The sequence below is a fragment of the Sesamum indicum genome, linkage group LG10, assembly GCF_026168435.1.
Source record: "Sesamum indicum cultivar Baizhima isolate 11 linkage group LG10, ASM2616843v1, whole genome shotgun sequence".
In the NCBI taxonomy this organism is placed as follows: domain Eukaryota; kingdom Viridiplantae; phylum Streptophyta; class Magnoliopsida; order Lamiales; family Pedaliaceae; genus Sesamum; species Sesamum indicum.
In genome coordinates this window covers 489,228-515,147 of record NC_142666.1, presented here as the reverse complement: position 1 = coordinate 515,147, position 25,920 = coordinate 489,228, and the positions used below count along the sequence as shown (strand labels likewise).

The 25,920-nt window shown below is 35.6% G+C and overlaps 4 protein-coding genes across 7 annotated transcripts; 2 read left to right on the top strand and 2 right to left on the bottom strand.

The window, feature by feature from the left end:
• Positions 1-11: 11 nt before the first annotated feature.
• On the bottom strand, positions 12-4,294 carry LOC105172965 (serine/threonine-protein kinase-like protein ACR4). 4 transcript variants are annotated; one of them, XR_016067859.1, is made up of 3 exons: positions 1,146-4,294; positions 867-919; positions 13-731 (listed from the first exon to the last, which is right to left on the bottom strand). XR_016067859.1 is itself a non-coding variant. In XM_020697130.2 (1 exon), the coding sequence occupies exon 1, from the start codon at positions 4,129-4,131 to the stop codon at positions 1,243-1,245; it is 2,889 nt and encodes a 962-aa protein (XP_020552789.1). In that variant the 5' UTR covers positions 4,132-4,294; the 3' UTR covers positions 1,002-1,242. The 4 variants fall into 4 exon arrangements, 1 of the variants encoding a protein (XP_020552789.1); XR_016067860.1 differs by having other exon boundaries at positions 13-618; XR_016067858.1 differs by having other exon boundaries at positions 12-919.
• Positions 4,295-7,329: 3,035 nt separating this feature from the next.
• LOC105172967 (protein NUCLEAR FUSION DEFECTIVE 4) lies at positions 7,330-10,646 on the bottom strand. The gene is made up of 3 exons (XM_011094593.3): positions 10,214-10,646; positions 9,281-10,101; positions 7,330-8,089 (listed from the first exon to the last, which is right to left on the bottom strand). The coding sequence occupies exons 1-3, from the start codon at positions 10,541-10,543 to the stop codon at positions 7,615-7,617; spliced, it is 1,626 nt and encodes a 541-aa protein (XP_011092895.1). The 5' UTR covers positions 10,544-10,646; the 3' UTR covers positions 7,330-7,614.
• A 7,249-nt stretch (positions 10,647-17,895) lies between these two features.
• LOC105172968 (peptidyl-prolyl cis-trans isomerase CYP21-1) lies at positions 17,896-21,938 on the top strand. Its single transcript, XM_011094594.3, has 7 exons — positions 17,896-18,262; positions 20,014-20,092; positions 20,541-20,588; positions 20,698-20,721; positions 20,845-21,027; positions 21,114-21,189; positions 21,456-21,938. The coding sequence occupies exons 1-7, from the start codon at positions 18,164-18,166 to the stop codon at positions 21,628-21,630; spliced, it is 684 nt and encodes a 227-aa protein (XP_011092896.1). The 5' UTR covers positions 17,896-18,163; the 3' UTR covers positions 21,631-21,938.
• A 1,526-nt stretch (positions 21,939-23,464) lies between these two features.
• On the top strand, positions 23,465-24,668 carry LOC105172969 (actin-depolymerizing factor 5). The gene is made up of 3 exons (XM_011094595.2): positions 23,465-23,624; positions 23,750-24,009; positions 24,441-24,668. Exons 1-3 carry the CDS (start codon positions 23,604-23,606, stop codon positions 24,589-24,591), a joined length of 432 nt encoding a protein of 143 aa, XP_011092897.1. The 5' UTR covers positions 23,465-23,603; the 3' UTR covers positions 24,592-24,668.
• Positions 24,669-25,920: the final 1,252 nt, after the last annotated feature.

The following is a 25,920-nucleotide window of genomic DNA, read 5'->3' as shown; positions in this document are numbered from 1 at the left end:
GTGTGAAATGATGGGTAGACGTAGACAGTGAGGAAATCTATTATTACCGATTCGCATGCCTATGCCAATTGCGTAAGGACCATTATACAGTTTCGGACATGACGTAGAGTTGAAGGAGTACCAAATTGGGCTATTTGTCATCCATACTCCAAAATTTCAACGCCCCAAAGAAATCTTGGTAATTGGGCTATGGGCCTAAAATCAAGCTTGTTTTGGGTATCGTACTGATCTGTAAATTCAACATCTACCACTCTGAAAATTCATATTCATCCTACAACTCTTGATATTTTTTTGTCTTTAGGCAAATCTGGATTGCTTGGGAAGAAGATCTCAAATTCCCGGACAGCCGCAACAGCAGTAGCGCATATTGATGCCAAGACATGTTAATTGAGCTGGTGAGGATGGACTTCTTCCTTGTGTCTTTTATTTCTTTTACCAATGTGAGGAGTAAGTAAGTGGACAAGCCTGTCATAGTTGCCATTCATGTGGGCGAATCTTCACGATTGAGGCACTGGGCGTCAACAGTGGAGAATTTCGTTGACCAATAGACGGGTCATCCAGTGCCAAATAACTGTCTCCCATTGAGCGTCAATCTTGGCATTGTTTATGGTGATCAATCTACACAAAGATTAAAGTATCATCAGCTATATAATCATGCAAGCAGATTTCATAACCTGGTCATTGCAGAAGAAGCCGGCCAGCAGGCGGAGGAAGCCCGTCGACCAGCTCGCCTGCAAGGAGAACCAGTAAGCAAAAACTGTGTCAGTAGTTGTATTATGTTGTTTAGTTGATGTAAAAATCTTTATCTACTTTTTCCTTTTTATTCCTAAACACTACTACAAGTTGATGAAGTAGAAAATAGTTACCTTTTTCATTGATCTCAAGATGTTCAGTGATGGTGGGGACTGCAATGCTCCAGCTTGAATTTTAGCAGAAACCGGAAAAGGACAAACAGAAGAATTTATCCTTGCCCACAGCCGTCATGAACAGATAAAACGAGATTGAAAAAACTGAACATTGTAGGAATTTAGTAATATACAGTTCAGTGTATGTCATTTAAATAGCTCAGAAAGAAAAACATCAATGAAAGAATGAGAGCTTCCTATCTACTTTGCATAATATGAGCAGTGACAGAGCTAAATTACAAGAAAGATTCGGGCAAATGAGTTAAGTCTCCACCAGCAGTGATCATAAAGAGATATCCATCAACTGCATTTATGCATTACATTGCTCCGAAGGCTGTTAGAAGTTGTGCTGCAAGTACAAGTGTTCTCGAGGAGAAGCCGGCCCTATCTCTTCGGCTAGGCTTCTCAATCCATCTCCAACACCGGTGCCATTTCCGACATTTCTTGTTTCTAGGTTCTTCCCATCAAGATCCGATTCAGAGACAGACGATCTCCTCCTTTGGGAAGAGGCAACACTAGGAAAAGTAATCCATGAAGGAGCTCTGAACTCAAATCTTTGATCCTCTGTGTCTGCGCCATCTGTTTCAGACGTTGATCGGTTTCCAGACCTTTGAGAAGACTTCTTATGCAACCTACTACTTCCTAAGACCACCTCAGTTGGCAAGATCGGTTGGTTGTTGCATGGCCCGCCCATTAACAAAGCAAGTGCTCGCTCCAAAGCTGTAGTCACTTTGTCCATTGACGGCCTCTCCTTTCCTCTCATCCTCACACATTTGCTAGCTATATTAGCAATCCGTTTAAGAGCTTCAAGATCAGATGGATGCTTCAAAGCTGGATCAAGAATGGCTTCTATATCGCCAGCTTTTATCAAAGGGACAGCCCATTCAACTATATTTCCTTCTTCACACTGCATGTCAATGGCTTTCCGACCACTGAGGATTTCCAATAGTAAAACGCCAAAACTGTAAACATCAGATTTGGTTGTGAGGTAATGAAGCCTATAGTATTCCGGGTCAAGATATCCAAGTGTGCCAGCAGGCAATTCGGCCAACGGGGAGCTACTATTGACAGGTCCAAGCAAGGAAAGGCCAAAATCAGCAACACGGGCATTGTGTTCTTCGTCTATGAGAATGTTTGAAGACTTTATGTCCCGGTGAATTACTGGGGGACAAGCATAACCGTGAAGATATTCAATCCCACGAGCCGCTTGGACTGCAATGGTGACCCTCTTGACCCAATCTAATTGCTCTTTCAGTTCCTTGTTCTTCCCATGGAGGTGTTGATGCAAGGAACCATTAGCCATGAACTCATAAACCAGAAGCATCTCTCCGCCTTCTTCACAATAACCAAGCAAATTGAGCAAGTGGGCATGATTTAACCTTGAAAGTAAATCTAGTTCTGTTTGAAACTCCTTTGAGTTCTTCTTCAGGTCAGGAGAACCAATAGCCCTTTTAACTGCAACTATGGTGCCATCCTTCAGTACCCCTTTGAACACACATGAAAAACTACCCGTTCCGACCACTGATTCTTCCTTAAACCCCTCAGTGGCTCTCTCAAGTTCCTGATAAGTAAACTTCCGAGCCCTCCTAATCTTCAGCTCATCCAAGTCTGGCTGAGTCTTCCCACTCTCCTTACTGAAAGAACCACTACTACTTCTTTTGGACTTAGGAGAACATCTACAGTTCCTTAACTTGTATCGAACGTAAAGAACTGCGGTCAATGCCACAGCACTCACCAAGAACACAGCAAAAGAAGCCTCTGCAATAATGATTGGCAATTGCACTGACCAAAACTTATCACTATTGCTGTTACCCGCATTAGAACAGTTGGAAATGCACTCAGTAGAGCTGCAACTCGAACAGTTATATCCACATTGCCTATCTGATGTCAAATTGCATTCAGCAATCTGATACATTTCATTAGGACAACCAGTGCTACATGGCAAGCAAATATGAGAGCCAGGAGAACTGCAAGGTGCACTTGCATTGTTAAACTCATAGAAATTGTGTAAACACGGTGTCGACTTGCATAGTCCAGGCGAAACAGCCAAAGGCAGCGCTGAAGGGAAACCGACACCCCAACAAACCGGCAACAGAGATGTCTCAGCTAAAACTCCACAAGTGAAGTAATCCCCTGCAGCAATCTCATAAAGCTTAACACCATTAGGTGGCGGCGTGCTGTTTTCGACACTATAACCCCAACAAATCACTCTTCTGTCATAACTTCTAATCCCACAGGCATGAAACTTCCCCCCCACAATAGAAAGCATGGGATCCTGAGGGGCCAAATCCATATTAAGCTGCGCAGTGTACACAAGAGAGCCAACTGAAATTTCTTCTTCAAGATCCAAACTCCTTCCCCAACAAGTAACTCTAGAATAAACCCCTTCCAAAATCCCACAAACATGATACCCCCCGGCAGCAATCTTCCTGAACCTAAGCTCCTTAGGAATCAATTCAATAACATTACTTGCAGTCTCATCTCCCCAGCAGAAAACGCTCCTATTCTGAGCAAACAAACCACAACTAAACACAGAACCGGCAGATATAGATTGGATCTGCCCATCAAAACTGTAACTTTTTGTCATGTTATAACCCCAACAGTCAACTAAAGATGTGTTTCTCAACTTCCCCATCAAGGGTTTTCTCAATCCACACAAATGATTATCTCCTGCACTGATCTCCAAGTACTCTGAATTCCTAACCATTTGGAGAGGCAAACCCATTGGGATGAACCCTGTACTTCCCCAGCAAAAGGGTCTGTTTGAATCCATGAGAAGTCCACAAACAAAGCCACTACCAGCGGTTAAACCAAGAAAAGGTGAATGATTTGGGGTTGCATGAACAATAGCAGGATTCGAACCATAGCAATTAGCCAAATGTGACCCATCCGATTTTAAACCACAGAAAACGGAACCCTTGTCACCGTAGGAAATGGCGATGGACGACATTGATCCCAAGCTCGAAACTTTGCAACTCAAATACGAAAAAAACAACAAAAAGACAAGTTTTATACTTGGATCAAGTAAAAACAGAGCCGTATTCCACGAGTAACGCTGCTTCATCTCTTCCCAAGAATCAATGAGGTATGTTTCAGCGAGTAATTCAGAGTTGGGTATAGCCGAACGGTGGCGGAGAAGGTGGCTGTAGCGTTTCAGTGTGTTGTGTGTGAAAGAGAGGGAGGAGGAGGAGGAAGAAGAGAGGGAAAGTAAGCTGGTGGGAAGCATTTAATATTTATCGGACGGCCAAGGTTGTGCATTGTGAATCCAACGGTCAGTGTTAGTTTTCAAAAACTGAAGTGCATTTACTTACCGCTGCTCGCATTAAATGCTTCCCTGTGCGGGTCCACTCGAGCTAACCACATTTGCTTCTTATAAGTATGCTTCTGCAGCTATTTATTTATACACTTTTAAACATAAACACTTCAAACCATACCTATTTTTCAACAAATTCAAACTCCAATATAATCTTATGTTTAATATTTTTTTATTATATTGAGTTATTCTTAAATTTATTAAAATAATAATGTATTCGTATAATTACTGTTTCTTTTTTAAATAAAGAATCACAATAAACTATTACTATAATTGTCCTTTAATTATAAATATATTACTATTATCCACCGTGTGCTACGGACTTTTTGTGCGCTTTTAATTATAATACAAGTGAAAAATAATTTTTTTTTTATATGATGGTATATTGGGATTAGAAAATGACATAAATATTTTAAAATAAATAAGTAATTATATTAATAAATATTTAAAAATATAATTGATATTTTAAATTTTAGTGTCCTTGTGTCACAAACAGTAAATTGTAAATAAAAAAAATATTTTTTTATATAAGTATAAATACAACAAAAACAAAACTCCTATAGGGTATAGTAGTTGGTCCACTTATTACAATGTTTTAACTTATAATTTAATAAAATATACGTTTTTTTTTTCTTTTTTCCTATTTCTTTTAATTTAGATGTTAATAAACTTTTCCACACCAGATGTTAAGTAATGAGGTGAATTTTTTAGTGAAGAACATCTTGAATTGATATGAAAAAGAAAAACAAAGGTAGAGAGCAAGAATCTTGGTCTAATTAATCACATAATTTTCTTGAAAATTGATGTCACAATATCCTCTTCTCTCTCCAACGTGTGCTTCCTACATCCTATTTTCTCTTAATTTTTGATATATTTAATTCAAATTTAATTAAACTCGATTTTGATTTAAAATTTTCTAGGAGAAGAGAGGGTGTGTCTGTAATGCGGGTAATACGGCGTGTTTGTTGTCTGAAACACAAGAGCATTGTGGAATTACTAACGTTCATATGTTGTCCGGTTTTGTCCTCTTCTGCGATTAGATTAATAATATGGGTTTTTTACTTGTAATTTTTAATTATAGATTTGTGTGGGAGGTGGGTGTCTCTGTTTCTTTGGTATTTTTGGTAGTACTTTAGTGGTTATGAATCTCTCCGTGTGTGTGTGTGTGTGTGACTTGTGATTAAGGATACAAACTGGTTGTTGAAACAGAGATTTGCAGATTAAAACGTGGAGAAATCCATGGAAAGATGAGAGCTTTTCATATAGTTTGGAGAAATACATAATAAGGACGGTCGAAAGAAAAATATCTGCCAACAGACTAACCTAACTTCTCCACGTTAGCTGCACACGCCAACCATCAGATGCATTAACCAACTAATAGAAATGCTATTTACCAATAAAAGCGCAAAATAAGAACATGCGCGTCCTCATCACAAAGCTCTGCAACAATGCTGAAGCCTCTATAGGTGCCATGATTAGTACATCATCCATGTAAACCAAGAGACCAACAAAACCTAAATCCTTTGTCTTGCTAAAGAAACAATGATCATGCCCAGATTGATGAAAACCATAAGCCTCCAAACTGCGTGTGAACTCTTCATTCTATTGACGCGATGCCTACTTCGACCCATGTAAAGAGCGCTTAAGACAACAAACATGACCTGCAGGAACAACATAGCCTTCAAGTGCAGTTGTATAAAGCTCCTTATCCAAGTGTTCATGGAAAAAGGGCGTTGTTAATATCAATCTGGTGAATTGGCCACTGTTTAGCAGTTCCAATAGCCAAGAACATTGGTATGGTGACTGCCTTGGCAATTGGAGAAAACGTTTAGTGTAATCCACAACCTCCACTTGGGTGTATTCCTTGGCCACTAATCGGGCCCTATATCGATCCAAGGAACCATTATCCTTTACCTTGACCTTAAAGATCCACTTGCATCTAATAGGTTGTTTGCCAGCAGGCAATGGAACAACCTCCCATGTTTCATTATGTTTCAGTGCCAAAAGCTCTTGATTCATAGCGTCCACCCATTGTGGACTAGCAAAAACCTGTCTGTAACATGTAGGTTCCTGTAAAAGAGATAGGGATGCTACAAACCCCAAATAGGCAGGGTTAAAATCGGTAATGACAAGATGAAAAGAATGAATATCAAGTTGGTAAACAAAATCAGTAAGCCAAGCAAGTTTCTGATGAGTTTTGAGATTGCGAAACGTAGCTAAAACTGGGGTAATATGTCCTTCCTGGATTGTATATGTTGAAATGATGATCATATCCTCTTTATGGTGGTCCAAAAAGTCCTCCAACAATATTGATATGCTCGATGGTTTCTTCTTGAAGTATAGGGCACAAATCGGTAGGATGTGCCATAGAATTACATATTCAACAAGCTTCCATTTGTTGGAATTCTTCTTCGACAACTCTTTCAACAAGGGACAAAAGTTTATCAAAACGATCATAAATGGAAGATATATTTACCTCATTCACCGGAGGATTGCCGTATCTAATCCCAAACTGTTGAGTATTGGCCCACATGATTGCAATTGGGTTGTGTGCAATGGTTCACTCCAAGTGTCCAATATCTCTTGTGCTAACTATGACTCGGAAGAAGTGGGTATCCTTTCAACTTTTTACTTGGTTTTCCTTTCGAAATCTACGTCCAGTCTTCTCAATCTCGAATCAGATTCAAGCTCACCTGTATGAGAAGATTTTAGTATTAAACCAAGTAACAAAAAAAATCAAGTAACAAGAAAAAAAAATCTTCTTAAAAACGCCAGTCCCCGGCAACGGCGCCAAAATTTGATGGGTGTCGAGATCACCAAAAATAATTTCTACTACACTTGTGAAAGTGGGAGTAGGAATTATTTTTGGTGATCTCGACACCCACCACAAATATTTCCTTGAATTGAACTGTAATTAAAGTTTTTAAATAATAAAAAATATTTATGAATTATGAAAAATTTAAAATTAGCCGTTGTAATTTACTTGTGATCCATGAATCATGAATCAGCCCACTTCATTCGGCAGTCCTTCGCATGCCTTAATTCTTCTTGGGCTCATTCAGTATGGCCTTCTACACTGATTGCCACATTTCAAGAGATGAAACCATCATATCAGAGTAAAATAACATTTTTTTTTCTATTTAATAATTCGATCAATTACATCATCCAATACACAAATCAAACAAATCAAGACCTTTGTTAAATGAAGAGTCTTGAAATTGTATCATACAATTTTACTAATACTATAATTTGATGGACAAAAAAAAAAATAATTCAATTCTACTATCACAATTTGTGGGGAAAACAGACCAAAGAATGCTAGACAAAACCCAACACCACAACCACCGAAGACCAGGACGTCACTGAGAAAAATTCTCTCATCAGTCCCCTCCATTCTCACTGGAGATTAGATACTGAAGATTTCTTCGCTTTCCTGCTAGCATAGATCTTACCATAAATGCTCTTTGTTCTAATAGACAGCAAAACATCAAGACCAAACCCAATCACACATGCAATAGCCATCACCATAAACACAAGCCTGTAGCAGTGGGCACCGATGCACGTGTTGCCGCCTCCAGCCGTGCGCGTCGCCTGAGCATCGTACAAGAAGCCCGCCAGCAAGCCGGAGAAGAGGAACGAGCCGAGTGGGAGATTGAGGATGAGGATGTTGTATATGAGGCCGTAGTATTTGAGGCCAAAGAGTTCGGAGGCGGTAGGAACAGTAACGGCTAGACGGACTCCATAGCAGATACCCACAACAATGGAGCCAATGTACAGCGATCCGGGCATAGCCATAGCCAATAGGATGTATCCCACTGCCATTAAAATCTGAGAAGCTGCATTCCAAATTGGCCTTGGTGTTCCGGCCCTCCTACATATAGTGACAAACAGAGTGAGCAGACAAGTACAATTGCTCAACGAGTCTCCTAACCAAATTCATCTTTTGCTACAACTGTTGGTAGCACATGGCACGTTCAAATCAAATCAAACGGCATGACATTGAGATACATGGTAAGTTCTTGGCATTATTAAGGTCGGTGGGGATGGGGATAAAAGACTTTGAATGTGCTTTGGAGAATGAAGATTGAAAAATCTAACCAAGAATGGTCCATGACAATGAAAATAAGGGTAGCTTTACTAGGTGTAAAATCCGCGTATCTTTTAGAGAAAATGAGTCGAAATCAACCATGGAATTGTGACTTGACCTTTGGATGGCATGAGAGGGTAATAGTACGAGCAGAATTAGATCTCTGAGAAGGAACCAAATTCGGGCCCCATTCTTATTTAATTGGATCTCACTTTCAAAAGTCTAATGCGCCCACTCTCTTTCCCTCCCCATCCATTGCAATTGCATAGAACTCAAAAGCTATATCTTTTTACTTTATCCCACCCTTCATACAATGCATATATGTAAGATCTTTAATCACTTCTTTTCAACTCTGGAAAATTTTTATTCCAACTAGATTTTGTCGAATAAAATCAATCACAAAACAAATTTGACTTATCATCTAATTAATTGATCATTTTTTCTAAACTGTACTCAGTCATATAATTGATCCAATTTCAAGTAAATCAAATTTGAGTTAGAATTTTCACAAAATTTCATTAGCAGCAAACAATCAAACAACTTTTGAACATGTAGTAATTTTCTAGCAGGGGTGTAGATTTATCCCAAAAGAGCCTAAATAAAAAATTCAAATAAATCACGTAGCAAGTAAATTATACTTGTCGTATTTCAGTAAAAGAAAAATGATAGCGCAATTTTAAGAGTAAATTATCAATTAAATTTTGCTTTATCATAAAATTTCACATCACTAGGCTAAAATTTTCAAAAAAACCATACTTCAAGGTTGGGAAAGACCCAAAAAGGGAAGAAAACGCCAAGCTGAAAAGCAAATCAAAGTATTGGGGGATGCGTCTGCGTAAAGTATATTCCACTGACGCCAAAGCATATACGGTATGCCCCAAATTAATACTTGGTATGCAAGTGTGTAAGGGTAACTACGCACGCAATAAAAGGAATTGCAGAATACTGTGTGAAAGGGAAGTAAATATAGCTTACTTGATAAAGTATTCTGAAGCCGACCCGGATAGGATCCGCCCGAAGAATCCCCATATGCTGGTCAGCGAAACGAATATGGATACATCCGCATACCCGAGAGCCAAACCCATTTGCCCCAGGTTGTTCATCACTGCTAGACCCGTTCCCACTCCACACAGAAACGACCCGAACAAGATCCAGAAGTCTACGGTTTTCAGAGCCTCCATTATCGTGTGCTCTTCTCCCAGAACTGGCCTCCTCTTCTCCCCCACCTCCTCCAACGACGTCGCCACCACCTTCTTCTCTGCCTCGCCCGCCAGTAATGGCTCCGTCACGCTTTTCTCAGCGTCTATCGTGTCGGCTCCCGACCGGATGAAACTCTTTGCCGCGAGGTAAATTGGTATAGACAAAGGGGAGGCGAGTAAAACCAAAAGTATTGCGGCGAAGACTTGCGAAAATAGGCCGCCGTGAGGCCCTGAGACGTCGAATGCCAACAAATACAGCGCTATAATAACGGCCAGAACGTTAACTACGCCGAAGTACTTAGTCTCGTCGCTTTCCTCCGCGGCCGTAGAAGACGGCGGGATCTCTCGGAGGAAAAAGATTGCGGTCAGGCAAACGACGAAAGGAACAATTGCCAGCATCAGCAGAAATTTCGCCGGGTCATCGGCGAATAACGCTGAGCAGATATCAGTGAAAATAGCTGTGCTTAATCCGACGTAACCTTTCAGAATTCCAGAAACTGGGCCACGATTTTTCCGGAAATTCCGAATGCATGTTACCAGAATCGCCGTGTTCATCCACGTCGTGCTGTTTCCTCCCATACATAGAAAAATACTCATCTGCACCGAATAATAATATATTATTGCTACTGTATTCATCTATAAACTAGAAAATTTCGTTGAGTCATCTCTTCAAGGGATTAATGTATAATTAATAATTACATATACTTACAGCCCAGTAAGGGAGAGGTTGGATTCGGCGGCTAACGACTAGCCATTGGACGCCATATCCAATGAATCCCTCAATGGAACCTATTAGAAGGATGACGGGTGTGGGGAGGCGATCAGAGGCGAGTCCCGCGAGAAGGCCAAAGGCTTTTCCGACGTCTTTGGCGACGGAGAGGCTGTTGAGCTGGAGTTGGGTGAGGCCCATGAGGGACTTGAGCGCGTCGGAATAATTAGAAAAAGTGTAATTGTTACCAGAAATTGCTTGCACCCAGACGGCGGTGACAAATCCCAGCCATTTTCCGGCGGGGGATGCCGGAGAGAGTTTGAACACCATTAAAGCCTAAACAACTAGAGGATGAAAAGGTGTTGTGGGTGAGATTTTGGGGAGGTTCGTAGAGTGGCTTATTCTCAAGTTGAAGTGAGAATTGTCTCAGTTTCGGACCACTATTTAAAGACAGACTTTTCACTTATTATTAACAAGAGATAACAATAATAATAATATATTAAAAAAAAGGAAGAAGAAGAAAAGATTACTAAAATCGTCATAGATTTTTCGTAATAAATAGCGACTTTCACAATAGAAGCTGCTCCTGAATTCAGGACATGGAAAATGGAATACTAATCCTGGAAAGGAACAGGCTGCGGCAAACCACGAGAGAACGTTGGACTGCTCAAACTTACTAATGCTGTCTTGGTATTAATGTTGTTTATTTTAATGCTGACTTAAAGATTTTTAGTTAAATAATACCGAATACTTTACCTATGCGACTTCACTCCCCTATTTTAGTACCAAAAAGAGAATGCTAACCCCAATATATTAAGTAATAATTTCAATTTTTATATTAATGAAGTATTTCCACAATAAGATCTTTTCTTTAATTTTGATTCTTAATATCGAGAGATTGTAGATTTAATTTGAGTCCTATAATAAAAAAACATTAGTACAAATTTGATGTGGTTGGTTGGCAAATAATGAAATAGTCTGTTTGCGTGAAAACACGCACTTTATGGTGGTTTAAGGTTTTCAAATATGTTGCAATTTGGGTTTCTTGTTTTTATTTTTCCTTTTCTCATATACAGTGAAATTAGCAAACCTAATATTTTGTTATTATTCACCAAAAACTATAAAGTGCTACAAAATATAAAAATTGGACGGTTGAATGTAAAAAAAAAACATATAGTTATGAGATAAAATGCAAAACCCCTCAAAATTCAAATATTGGGCTGTCTGTTTTTAATATTAATTAACATATCAAATAATGTTCTATGTTAATGCCCCAAAAAAGTGCAAAAAGAAAAAAGAGAAAAGAAAAGGGAAAAAAAATATAAATCTAAAGGAGAGAGCCAGTAAATAAGAAAAATTGCATGTTTGGTCCTACATAATAAAAAGTATTGTATTTTTTTATCTCATAATTTATAAATTTAGCATATTTTTATTCGATCATATGATAAAAAATTATAGTAATTTTTTGTCCAAATACTATCTTTTTCTATTTTTTTTGGCTTATGGAACATATGTGTTCTATCTGTAAACTGTAGGATAAAAAATACCATTTTTCCCATAAGGAATAAAAACAAAAACGAGACATGGTTTTAATGTTCTGAAAAATTAAGATTGATTTGATACAACATCTAAAAAGTTAAGGGCAACATGCGTAGAAAAGTCAAAAGAAAATAAACAATATCAATTGATTCAAGGGGTCGTCATTCGTATATTGTATGGAGTACAGAGATGAGATAGAGAGAGACAGGATTGTTATTTTCCCATTCGCATTAATATTTCCTAGACTGTTAACTCCAATATTTAATAATATTATAATGACACCTATGGTGCACATAGCACGCCAACATGTTTGTGAACAAAATATCATCAGATCGCTTACAGGGTATTTGGTTAAGTTTATCTAAAATATTTTATCAATCTGTATATTTTGTATAAGATATTTATATATTTGAATGAAAGTATTGAAATATTATTTATTGAATAAATTAATTATGATTATTAGTATTAAATATTTATATTTATTAATAATCGACAACTATAACAATCATATATTGATCATCAAAATCTATCATATATTGTCTAATCAACACCTATTATTAAAATAGAATAACGTCTTCGCACGTTGGTGAGATTTTCTGATTAACTAAGTCTCATTAGCTATATAACATATTTTCTGATCATGCAAAATATTATATTTTATTTTCAAATATATTTATAATTAACCCGTAATTACTATGAAATTTTCAACTAAAACACAACTACTAAAAGATATAGCAACATCGGTATTATTAATAAAATATAAATGATTGATTATATAGTTACGTTATATCAACTTGAGTAATCAAATACGGGTTTAATGCAAATTTACTTTTCGTGATATTGTAAATGAATAAATTATCTTTTTAATGAACAAAAAAATAATTTATCTCTTGTATTTTTTAAATTGAGATAATTTACCTACTGAATTATTATATTTTATTTATAAAAAAATAATTTATTTATTTAGAATATCACATGGAATTATTTGCAATTTGCCCAATCAAATAAATTGTGATTGGGTAATAGTAATAAGGAGAAATTAGGATGTAGAATACAAGTTGCATTACTTGACATTCTCCTGGTGAATCATGGCTTTCAAGAATCATTTTGATAGACGTGAGAGATTAGATTTAGAATTAGATGAGGTGACGTATTATTGATTTTATATTGTTTGTTTGAGTGGATTCGAAGGCGTCAATGAGTACGGCACGTCTCCGCTTTGAAGCCCTTCAAGTTAACAGATGCAGATTTGGAGCAAACTTTCTACTTCCAAACCATTTACATATACGCAGGCACCGGCCGCGGTGGTTGTTGTTGACTTTAAGTGGGTCCCGCCACCCACAAGCTTTGATAATTAGGTGATAAACAGAGATGAGTGAAGAGTATTGATTATATATAAGCCTAATGCCTTATCATCATAATATCCTCACACTCCAAAACAACCTTTGCCTTCAATCATCATCTCTTTAATAATTCCCCCAGCAACATACAAACTCATCTTCAACACTAAATATTTCCCAATCCATTTGCATTTCCCTAAACGACAATTGCATTTCCGACATTGTCACTATCATCACAATTTACTTCTAACTACCACTATTTTTTTTTCTTTTTTATGTGGAAGCTAATCTAACTATTCTAAGAGACTTGTTAGAATATTTTCGGAATTACAAGGACTATAAGAAAAGAATTATTAAATAGATCGAGAATTAGAAATATTATAAACACATGAAAAATTATGAGTTATTAGCAAATATTTCACATGAGCTATGAAAATTAGGAGTCTTAAATTAAATAAGATATAAAACTAGAAGAATTAAAGCTAAAACATTAGCCACTCATATGCATCAATCAGAAAAAAGCATCAAGTTGTTCATACTCTTATAGATAGGCTAATATAAGGAAGTGAAACAGGAGAAGACGTTGTGATAAGGAGCGTGTCGTTGCACAACACATCAATTAGACCTGAAAAATAGAGAAAAAGGACACGAAACCAGACGGAACCTTTTTTCTTTTTCTTTTCTTGTTGTTTTTTGGAAGGAAGTAATCAAAGTGTTGGATGTAGGGTAGATCTAAAAATTGGAAGGGTCGCTTATCAAATTGAAAGCGGGAGTGATAAGAAAAGGACATGTACGGCTGAAACTGAGGAGTACGAGTTGGGGAAGGACGCTGTACGATATTACAGCTATAGCCTAACTTGTCGTGTCTCGACTTACCACATGGTAGGCCCCACTTCCCCCCTACTAAATTTTCACGTGCTTTCCAATGTTTTATATTCTACTGGGTTGCTTCATGTCATGTCGGTAGTACCCCTCTACTACCAAATATTTATATTATTTTTCTTTTCTTAAAAACTATTGGGCCATAATCATATTCACATCATATAAATGTGGCTTAATTTCACTTAATCCCCTATAAAATGTAAAATTATTTTTTTAAAAAAAAATAATAAGTATATTTACATCCTCTTTAAAAAATCTTAATTTATACTTGACCTTTTTTAATTAAGATTTGGATAAAAAATACTAATATAAGTAAAAAAAAATATTTTTAACTTTATTCATCATTAAACATTTCCAAGTATACTTTTTATACTTATATATATGGAGTGAGGTTAATATCATTATATTTTCACCTTATAAGTACAAAATTATTACATGAAAATATTCATTTAGGAATAAGATTAGAAATTTATGTAAGTTTTTAACTAATATCAACATTTTTCGTCAAAACCTTAACGAAAAAGAATCATGTTTAAACAACTCATTTTTTGAGGAGGTGTAAGTTTAATTTTAAATTTTTTTAAGGACAAGTGTGATTTCGTATTTTTAGAGAGAAGTTAATTATAAATAATCTTATAAAGTTTCACTTGCATATTAAAATCCTTCTAACAATATAAAAATACAATTTCTTTCTTAAAAAATCTACATTTAACAAATGAATTTATATATGAGTAATTAAACTGGTGATGACTGATGGTAAATTTTCAAATAAACAGAATAAATAAAAAGATAGATTTAAAAAACTGAGAGTTATAAAAAAACTATGATATTTTCAATATCTTTTAACTTTGATATGTGAAATTAAAACTATATTAATATTGGATGGATCTCATCAAGCACATGACTAGATCTAAACTCGTATGACAATTGTAAGTATAATAAAATTGATGATCGCATTAAATTAAAATTTAATATAAAATAAAAATTCCCATTGACAATACTCTTGTCGTTATCAGGTAGTGGTAATAGCTGGTTTGGTGCAAAGATAAACATGGATTAATGATTAGTCAATTTCGAAATCCATAGTTGCTCATGCATAGCTATAGATGTTGTTTTCGCGTCGGGGGTTTCTGTCCGCCTTCCCTTATCTTCATTTTTGTAATTTCACTTGTCTACCTTTGATTCATTCATGTGTTGCGTGCAACTTGTGAACCCTGACAACCCACCTATAATCATAAATAATATTTCCATCCAACATTAAATATTAGGACAGTTACTCTCTTTACATTATGTTGGGTGAAGTTACACGTAAAATTCTTGTAGTTTTGGAAATTTGTATTTAACATTATTAAGGTTTGCTTTCTTTTAATAATAAATATCTCAATTGGTCAAAATTCACTAAATTTGTTGAATAAAATTGATATTTATTTACAATCAATTGATTTATTGAATGTCCATTCTTGTCTGAGAATGTATGTCTACTCAACTTTCATGCTAACTCATCTGTCAAAAGATAATTATATTTACACTTTTTATCTAATATTTATTTATATAAATTACTAGTATCTTTATTGTGATTATAAAAAATATTCTTGAGCTGAAAAATAGGAGTATTATTTCCAAATGTGATGCATGGAGAAGGTGGGTGAATGGTTTATTTGGGGTCATTTTTTCAATTTTAAATGTCCCCAGCACGGTCCCAAGGGGCGGCCACCAAGCCAAACAACTGCACTTGGATTCTTCAAATAGAAACTACGCCGCATTTTCCTAATTTTTGGATGAATTCGGTGAACACGTTTAAGATTATGAGTTTAAATTATATTGATATTTATTTAATTTTATATGAGTTATTATAATTTATTTATTATTATTAATTATATTAATATATTAATTAAATAAAAGTATGTTAAGATAAATTATGGTAATTTATATTTACTATTAGTCAAAAAGAAAATTCAGCAGTTCAATCGGAATCTCTGCAATCGTTTTCAATTTGGGAATATTGGCATCTCCCCACTTGTTTCCATTTCTCCCCCATGGGAATCTGGGGAAGCTTCGTCCAATTCAAGCTCCATCATATTAATAATTAAATTAAATTAAATTATATATATATATATTTCTTTTAGTGCAATTGAAAGATTAAAACAGAAGATTAAAAACTGATATATTCAGATGTTGATTCTTTTATTACATGACAGAATAGTTTTCTACGAGTTGTGACAGCCGGTTTTGAAATCACCACTTGCTCCTAGTTTGGCTGTAAATATAGCTACAAAGATAATTACTTGCTGATTAAGACAGATGAAGCAATTAATTGATAGGACAGCACCATCGACGGCTACGAATTGCCCGTCTTTGCCTCACAATTAAATGCTAATAGTTATGATATTTAGGTACCGCTCAAAGATATTTCCGTGGTAATTACGCGTCTTCTCTTTGCCTGCATTGTGGCTGCTACACCCCCACCTAATTATACATACCAGAAATCCAAAAACAAAAAGGGTTATACATCATTTTTATATTCTATATAGAGTAATACAATTTAAGAAAAATAATAGTTCGAATCAAGTCTAGTCAGATTAGAATTTGATATCCATAAAAATAAATTGAACCAAAGAGGTCTAGTGATTCAAAAGGAAGGAAGAGATCACAAAAGCTTATAGGAATGCAAGCCCCAATATGCCCCTAAAGGGTTCAATTTGAGTAAGGGTCAAGGTGTCCCTAAGACGCCTAGTCCCGATAGAGGCCACAAGAAATTCAAGAGAAGGCACTGCTAGGAAATAAATTGATCAAAATAAACCCATTTGAAAAGGAGACCCAAATTCAAAAAGACCTTACAAGCTCACAAGAAAGCTCAGGGACTTGGCATTCCTTAGCTAAAGTCAAAGCTCATATCACATGACGTTCACGTTTGGTCTAGGTGGCATCCACGTAAAATTTCTATGGGTACACCCACAAAACCAGATAAGATTAGCTGCCTCTCAGGAAAACATTATACCCCTAGCCGGAAGTAACCTTTAAATCCTAAAAGCTTGATTCCGACTGGGAAAAAGGGTCTGTTCAACACTTCATTGAAAAAGCAGGAAGATATTTTTATTCCTATAAGATGCCCTCATCCACAACGAACTCCAACTGCTAGAAGAAAACCTTCACTAAATCCAAGGATCTCACAATCTTCAGAAGACGACATGCCACTTAATCTATAGAAAATTCAACTATTGTAAGATAATGCTCCACCAAATTCGTGAGAATTCTCAATCAAATTTGTGGGTTGAATTGATTTTCTTCAATCAATTGATGATTATCTATAAAATTGAAAACTGCCTCAATGGCAAAAGGCAACTTGGGCTTGATGCTATAAGTTTCACCTTCATGTTACAATTCAAGCTGAAAGAAGAACTTTTGGGCTTTATGCTATAAGTTTCACCTTCATGTTACAATTCAAGCTTAAAGAAGAACTTTAGTTTCCTACTTAAAATTTTACTTAAGTGTCAATCTCTCTCATTTGTACATAAAAAAAAAAAAAAAGGAATAACATTCTCGATTTCACTCATTTTTACTTTCTTAATTTCTAGTATTCAATTACACTATTTTCTACTCTAACTCGAGCATCAATTATTCGCTTGTAATAAAATCAATTATATAATAAGTGTATTTAGTTTGGGAAGGGTGTGGATTCACGTAAGACAGAGATGTTGAGATTGCTTTAACGAAGCTTGGGCAAGAAACTCTTTATTGGGCCATCACAAAATCAGCCCAAACTGAATATCACACGCCAAACTTAGATATTGTGTTCATACAGAATATTTGGGCTCTGGTCCATTGATATAACCCAAAAGCAACACGTCAAGGCCCAATTCCTATTCAGCTCAATCTGATCCGATCAAACAAATTGAAAATTGACAATTCTAATAACTTAGCAGCAAATGTTGAGGTAGAATTAAGAATAATAGCAGTGGCAACAATTCGTCTCCGCGATCTTTTGCCTCGATACGAGAGAAAAAAACGATTATCAATTCTTTCAACCACATTTGGGATGAGCTGAGGACTGATACTGAGACGCTTCGGCTTGTGTTTATGCAGCTAATTGTGCTTAAACCAGAAAAGGTTTGGGTTAATTCTAGTAGTTCTAGTTGAATGATGCATTATTTCAGTGAGTGATGGAAGAGTGCAAGAACGAGTGACGGAGATGGGGCGTGAGATCTCGGTGTTGCTTCAGCCAAAGAGTTTGCTGATTCTCCTGGTGGTTTTAGTCCTCATCTTTCTCGCTTCTTCCTTCTCTCGACAGGTAAATTTTCCTTTATGTAGTGCCCGTTCTGTTCTCATTTGATGTTTTCGCGTTTCTTGCTTCGTCGGATATTTGTGATTCTGTTTCAGATTTTTTTTATGTTTATTGATTTGATGATTGAACTGAACGGGCAATCTCTGTTTGTTTGGATCTGATTCCGCTTTTAGGTCGAGGATCAATTTTCTGTTCATGGGTTTTGTTTTCATATGCATTTGAAAATTTTTCTTGGGGAGGGGGTTTGGTCTGGTGATTTCCTGTATATTCGCCATTGGCACACCAATGTGTGGAAGAAAGCGTGATTTTTCATTTTTGTGCCATCAATGAGCTCGATTCAGCAACTATATGAACTGGGACTTGTTAGGAAAAATTAAGGGATATGCTGGATTTGTGTATTATGAAGTTGAGTTGAAGAGTTAGACTCTTTATCTTTAAAACAATCATTGCTCCGCTCTGGTGCAAACAGAAACACCAATTTGTCTCCCAAGATACAATGATTTATAATTTCAAGGTAGCAACACCACAAACTTTGAGCAACGGCCAATCAAATAATATTTTGGAACTCTTATAATAAAAGACAACATGCTTTTATTGCTAACACATTGAAATGCTCTAAAATGCCTTCCAAATTGAATGGAATGGACTTATGAACTTATGAAAATGAAGTGACTAGGGGAACCTATCTATAGAAATTAGAAAGGCATCATTGAATAGACATGTCCTATCAGAAATGATGTTTCCGAAAGATTATGACCTTTTATCTGAATATACACATCATTTCATCCGAAGGACATACCACTTCACTCAAATAGACGCATCGTTTTATTTAAAGGGTTTTACTCAATGGACACATCATTTCAACCAAGGATACAACTATCCCGGTTGATTGAATACGGTTGGATGATGATTGGGCGCCATCAACCATCATCCACATGTCACGCGCTTATTATGTGTTCCAAATCGTAACCAATCACTTCTCACGATTTACAATAAATTTATTATTTAATTATTCATTAACCATTTCCCAATAGGACTGAAGAACAAAATGAGTTGATTAATTTAAGTTGTAAGGAAATGAAACCTGTCGATAAATGACTCACTGGATTGGATTATTTATTATGCATATTAGAAGATAACAACCATTGATCTGAACCAGGGCTAGTTGGAAGTGGAACAACAAGATTTTCCTTTCTGCCCAGAGTTAATATATCTGAAACAATTGATGCTAATGCATTCTTTCCTGCAGTCGAACACCAAGAATGTGATGGAAAATCTCTATTCCGTAATAGCAGCCTAAATCTCCTGGTATAATATCAGCGATGAAATTAACAAAATCCATGAAACTCAGACATCATAACATTGTTATAATATAAACCTTTGTACTTACCAGTTACTTGTGGCACTTCATCCAATATTCTGCAGCATCATTAGTTATTGGTCGAGCAACAATTTACCATGTGTGTGTGCATGCTGCCCCGTGTAAAAGATGCAAGCTGTAAGGCTTTTCCTTTTTTTTCATCTTCTTTTTTATTTTTCTTTCATGTGAGCTTGTTGACTAAATTAATCAGGACAATGGTCTCGAATGCAAAAGCCAATTAAGTCCTCAGCCCACATATGCAACATGGTTGACAGAGAGGCAGATGTGTCTATTTGCTTACCATCATGTTCACTTTTGACCAACTTAATCATATAGTTGCCTGTTCTCTGAACTTATTCGGATGCCTCTTCCTAATTTCTTTTCTTTATATCTCCAGGAGGTAGCGAAGCCAGAAGAGGTCTATGAAATCACCCATAGAGTATTTTTGGATGTTGATATGGATAAGCAACGTATAGGTATGAGCCCTTGATAATACATCATATCAATGAAGGATTTTAGCAACAATTTATCCCTTGATAATATATCATATCAATGCACTAGCCATAAACTTCCCCATATTTTTTCCTTTATGCGGAATTATACTTTGATGTCTCTGTTATAGTTCAAGAGGCCGTTTCTTTGTGCAGCTGATCCTTTCTATGATTCATAACATGTATAAGACTTATTCAAACTATTATAAGAAGTGATCATGAGATGATACAACTGTCAAGTCGTCAAAAATCTAGTCACTATATGTGCTTCCACTGATTTCTCTCCTTTTGAATTTAAACCTAATAAAGTGAGCATAAGATCCTAAAAACAAACTAGGAGGAACTTTATGTTCAGCATGTCGTATTGATTGAGAGGACACCTTATTATTTTCTTTGATGTCCTGTAACATATTGTCCCCCTCAATATCTTCAGGGAGAATCACTATTGGTTTATATGGTGAAGTTGTGCCAAAGACTGTGGGTAATGTCTTCTATCTTCTCGTTCAATTTCTCCATATTCTACAATTACTTTCTTTTTTCATTTGCCATGACATGTTGTTCCTGATTGTATTTTACAATTCTCTCTGCAGAAAATTTTAGGGCTTTGTGTACAGGTACTTCAAGATCTGACATATTCAACTTTGTTCTGGTGTTTAGATTTCTTGTATTGGATGCTTTTGATATGAGTGCTCTTTTAACCTTTTACTTATTCACTAACCTACTTTTTCTACAATCAGGAGAGTTGGGAAAAGCTGCTAATGGAAAAGTTCTCCACTATAAGGGAACTCCATTTCATCGTATCATACCTGGATTTATGATACAAGGAGGAGATATCGTCTCTGGAGATGGTAGAGGGAATCAATCCATATATGGTGGCACTTTTCGTGATGAGAATTTCAAGTTGAAGCACTCGCATGCAGGTCATCTCCCTCTCTCTCTCTCGTTCTCTCCCACCCACACACACACACACACACACTAAGAAACTTTCTTAATCCAATTTTTGCAGGTGTTGTGTCCATGGTGAATACAGGGCCTGATTCTAATGGTTCGCAGTTTTTCATTACAACAGTCAAGACCTACTGGTAAGCTTTTGTGTTGTGGATAATGGGTTCATCACTTTATAAACATTATGTTCACAGGGATATATCTCTGCAAGTACTATTGGCAGTTGATTTTTGACTTGACCTAAAAGGCTAATATCCCATTTGTTAATTGGTAATTTGAGGAAACACACCTTCATAGTATTATGCTTTTTGGATATTATTGCTCTAGGGCTGATGGAGCTTGTTTGTGAAAATTCTCGTAGTTGTGCCCATGAATCCTTCACATTTCTTAGGAAATTTCACAGGTTGGACGGTGAGCATGTCGTTTTTGGCAAAGTCATTGATGGCATGGATACTGTGTATGCCATTGAGGGGGGTGCAGGCACGTACAGTGGGAAGCCAAGGAAGAAGGTAATTATTGCGGATTCTGGGGAGATACCCAAGAGCAAGTGGGAGGACACTCGGATTTCGACCACGTAACAATAAGAACAGAAAGACCTGATCACATTTCTTTTAACTATAGCGATGAGTACAATATCAATATTAGTCTGTTGCCCCTTGGAGATACTGTAATCTGTTTTTGGAGTTGCAGCAACTGGTATATAATTGTTTATTTAGAAAGGAAAATTCAGTAAATGACACGAATCGTTCAATTTTCTTGCCCAGACAACTCGCGGCTGATGACTATATATCTGCTCGGTCAGGTTCTTTAATTTTATATTTGCCGGAGACAAGTTTGGAAAACACACAATTGTTATAATATATATTGCATTAGATCTTTCACTAAAGCTCCATTTTAGCTTCTATACCTACCATTTTCTGTGACTGTTGAAAGATGAACCAGGTACGTTTTGTGAACGAGACACCCTCTCAGAATGTGTGGATATGTTCACGACAGCTTGTGATATTGATACACTTCCTTTAGTGTTGCATAGCAACTCTGTCTGGCAATACTTGATGGACAGTTGATGGATGGCAAAAGCAATGGTATGAAAGAGGACAACAGCTTCAGTTAAAGTTAGATCCTCCCAAACAAAGTGCCAATTAGGAGATGTGCATTAATAAATGATGATGGGGTGGGGCTTGATTCATAATTCATTCATGGAGACGTATGGTAAGATGAGGGGATATCATGTCGCCTCATCATCCACGTTCAATCTTGATTTGTATTGTTAGACTCCATGCGTTTGTAAACTATCCAATATTTCTTGATTCTCTCGTCACATCTCCAGTTACATCAATTAATATTACAGTATATATCTTCTCCATAGTTACAACATAACAGACATTAGGGTAATAATATAGTATACGCAGCAAATCTATACCCACATTCGGGAGGAGATTGGGATTCCATATATTAAAGTTAAATGCATGAAGAAGATCAAGTGGAAGAAGTCTTTAACTCTCACTTTGCTTCCACTCTAAGACTGTATTTAGATGATCTCAAATATTGGGACCATTTTATACTACTCATCTTCCCAAGGCTCAATTTGTGCAAAACGGATTATTTTTAGTGAGCTTTCGGATACTACATCCATTGGAGTTATGAAATTCTTCCTCTTTATTTTATGCTTCAATTCTATAGTAGTCTTAATCTTCACATTTCATGTCCAAAAAGGGATCAAGTGAAATTTTTTATCCAAACTAGATACTTACAATGTGATTAGTAATCTTTCTTGAATTCTACATCAATCACACAACAAGTGCTTTAATTTTCTTTTTTGGATACGAAAATACTATAAATGAAAGATAATTAGAGTTTAACAACATAGATGCTAGTTAACTTCCTTCACAGGAGGAGCCAATTTAAAAACAAAATCAATAACAGAATTAAAAACAAAGAATAAATATATTACACTTGTCATCTAATTGGTTCAGATCAGATCAAACCCAGTTTCAATTAGAATATTTTGGAACCAAGATAATTTTCACCATGTATTGAATGTTCTTGCTTTGTCCTAATCTTAAAAACAAAACCTTGTTAATAATAAATTTTTCATGTAACTTCTGTCTCTCAATTTCACAACTTAGAAATTTAAATTTAAACAAAAAAAAAAAAAAAAGGAAAAAGAAGTTGGAAAGATAACATGAGAAAAATGAATAAAGGGCATGTGAAGAGAGCATTCTTTTTCATCTGCGGCTAATGTGCGGAGGCAGGCATGAGGCAACAGTACCACCTCCTCCCACGAATAAGAATTTCATTTCACTTCATATTCCTCAGTGAGGGCGATTTCGTCAATTCATGTCCGTAATACACATCATAGATCTATCCACAATAGTCAGAATGGTAAAAATACCACAAAGCCAGTGGCATTTCCCTAACAAAATCTTATATAAATATCACCACAAAAACTCATCATCTTCCCATAAAATTTCAACCATCTGATCACTCATCTTAGCCAAGAACAACACCCCCCCCCCCTCCTTCCAATCCTGAATTTTAACCAACAATCATGGCTATGGCTTTCAAGATGGTATACATACATATACATATTCATCAAACTGTTTTTAAACACACACACACACACAGTGGAATGCGTGTGAGGAGTTAACTGATGATGTGTTTTTTTTCCTTTTCTTGTGTGTTTTTAACAAAAAGGCGATGACGGGTATGCGGGTGACGGAGGAATGCAAGAACTCGTTCATGGAGATGAAGTGGAAGAAGGTGCACAGGTACATAGTCTTCAAGATTGATGAGAGGTCCAAGAAGCTCACTGTCGACAAGGTCGGCGCCGCCGCCGAAGGCTACGACGATCTCGCTGCCGCTCTCCCCGTCGACGACTGCCGCTACGCCGTCTTTGATTTCGACTTCGTCACCGTCGACAATTGCCGGAAGAGCAAGATTTTCTTTATTGCCTGGTTCGTCTTTATTATATTAGTATAATAACTTCATTAATACAATAATTATAAAGTGCTAGATTTGGTGAATTAATGCCCATTAATCCTAGTTTAGTTCGCAAACTTCACGTCTTATTCAAGTCGTATTAATTTATTTTATTTTAATAGTAGTCGTTAGTGTGATTATTGACTATATTTGTGATAAAATTGATTCATTATTGTTATTTTTTTTTAAATAAATTCACTATAATTATTAATATCAAATTATTTTCGACAATTGTAACAATCAACACCTACTAATAAAATAAATTATAATTATTATTATTAAAATAGAATAACATACCATAATCATGCATTAATTTTACTAATATAATTAAAGTTTATGGATAATTATTAATAAATGTATTAATATTGAGAATTAAGGTGGGTAAATATTGTTATATGGTGAGCAGGGCACCGACGGCATCAAGAATAAGAGCAAAAATGCTGTACGCGACGTCAAAAGACGGACTACGGAGAGCATTAGATGGAATCCACTACGAATTGCAAGCCACAGATCCAACCGAGATGGGATTCGATGTCATTAAGGACAGACTTACGTAATTTATTATTATTATTATTATAAATCAAATCATGTTTTGGAATCTTCTAATTACTTTATGAGAGATGCGGTTTCTTCATGTTGGCCTTTGATTTCTAAAATCAACTGCTCCTAATTTGCACTCTTAAGTTGTAATATTATATTATACTACACATCCTAATTAATTATTCTTACTTTAAACAATTAATTGCCCTTTTTTCTTGTCTTTCTTTCTTTCTTTTTCTTTTCAAGCTAAATTAAAACAAATTCTCTTCAAATTTATTATAACTAAAAATGTTTTTTCGTTGATTTGAAATATTTTTTGAAATGAATGATAGTCCAACAAAATTTTGATGATTAATATGGAAGTATGAAGAATGATAATTATAGGTGGAGTGAAAGAGTGTTGGATTTGGGAATGATAATAAATGCAGTTTTTGAAGAAGAATGGATGTGTTTTTTGAGATAAGGCCTAGGAGCTGTGTATGTAGGTACAACAAGTGTCAATTTCAAAATTATTGAATGGAGAGAGAGAGAGAGAGAGAGGGTGTGTTGTGGTTGACTTGGAGAGGGACAGTATTCCTATTCTCTTTTATAGAATGGACAAATATGTCCATCAAAATTCATGATAATATAGCCTACCTTACATGACTTCCACTTCAAGGGAACATACTAAACTTATATTATTATTAAGAAGAAAATTGATCATACACTCTATAAATATATATATATATATACACATTAGCGATTATGATACATCGTTTTGTAGTTATATAATTGACCAATGAAGGGACTTATTTGTTAAACAAAAGCAAACCTTAGAGGTGCTAGATGTAATTTTCTAAACTATAAAAGATTTACATTTGAATGCACCAAACTCAAAAGCTAGAAGTGTAATTATCCTTAAAATTAATTTTATTCCATTTTAGCTTTAATCATGATTTTCTCTTTTATTATTTTTGTCATATCACTCATAATTAATCCTCATTTCTTGGTGTGGAGGCTACCTCAAAATTTTAAAAATTTACACAAAAGTCCCCAACTTTTTTTTATTAAATAGATCAAGAAGATTCTCGTCTTTTACATTCATATAATATCAAATCGGTATGTCTTGACTTAAACCTAAGTCTTCATTCTAAAATTATATAATTTCATCATACGTCGAATGGTATTGATAGTTTTTTAAAACATGAAAAAGTAGTTCATAATTATGTAAATTTCATAAAAATCCATTATAATATACAGACAAACTTAAAACATAAATAATATGATTTGAAATGTAAAAATATATATTTAAAGTTTATTTATAAAAAATAAAAATAAAAATTCGAATATAGTACTAATAAGTTGAT

Excerpts from the sequence above, each read along its gene's own strand:
- LOC105172968 (XM_011094594.3), top strand. The coding sequence starts at position 18,164 with ATGGGGCGTGAGATCTCGGTGTTGCTTCAGCCAAAGAGTTTGCTGATT. Across the intron at positions 18,263-20,013 it reads CTTCTTCCTTCTCTCGACAG|GAGGTAGCGAAGCCAGAAGA; the intron begins GTAAATTTTCCT and ends TTATATCTCCAG. Across the intron at positions 20,093-20,540 it reads TATGGATAAGCAACGTATAG|GGAGAATCACTATTGGTTTA; the intron begins GTATGAGCCCTT and ends CAATATCTTCAG.
- LOC105172969 (XM_011094595.2), top strand. The coding sequence starts at position 23,604 with ATGGCTATGGCTTTCAAGATG. Across the intron at positions 23,625-23,749 it reads TGGCTATGGCTTTCAAGATG|GCGATGACGGGTATGCGGGT; the intron begins GTATACATACAT and ends TTTAACAAAAAG. Across the intron at positions 24,010-24,440 it reads AAGATTTTCTTTATTGCCTG|GGCACCGACGGCATCAAGAA; the intron begins GTTCGTCTTTAT and ends TATGGTGAGCAG.
- LOC105172967 (XM_011094593.3), bottom strand. The coding sequence starts at position 10,543 with ATGGTGTTCAAACTCTCTCCGGCATCCCCCGCCGGAAAATGGCTGGGA. Across the intron at positions 10,102-10,213 it reads AACCTCTCCCTTACTGGGCT|ATGAGTATTTTTCTATGTAT; the intron begins GTAAGTATATGT and ends TATTCGGTGCAG. Across the intron at positions 8,090-9,280 it reads GCTTCAGAATACTTTATCAA|GAGGGCCGGAACACCAAGGC; the intron begins GTAAGCTATATT and ends CACTATATGTAG.
- LOC105172965 (XM_020697130.2), bottom strand. The coding sequence starts at position 4,131 with ATGCTTCCCACCAGCTTACTTTCCCTCTCTTCTTCCTCCTCCTCCTCC.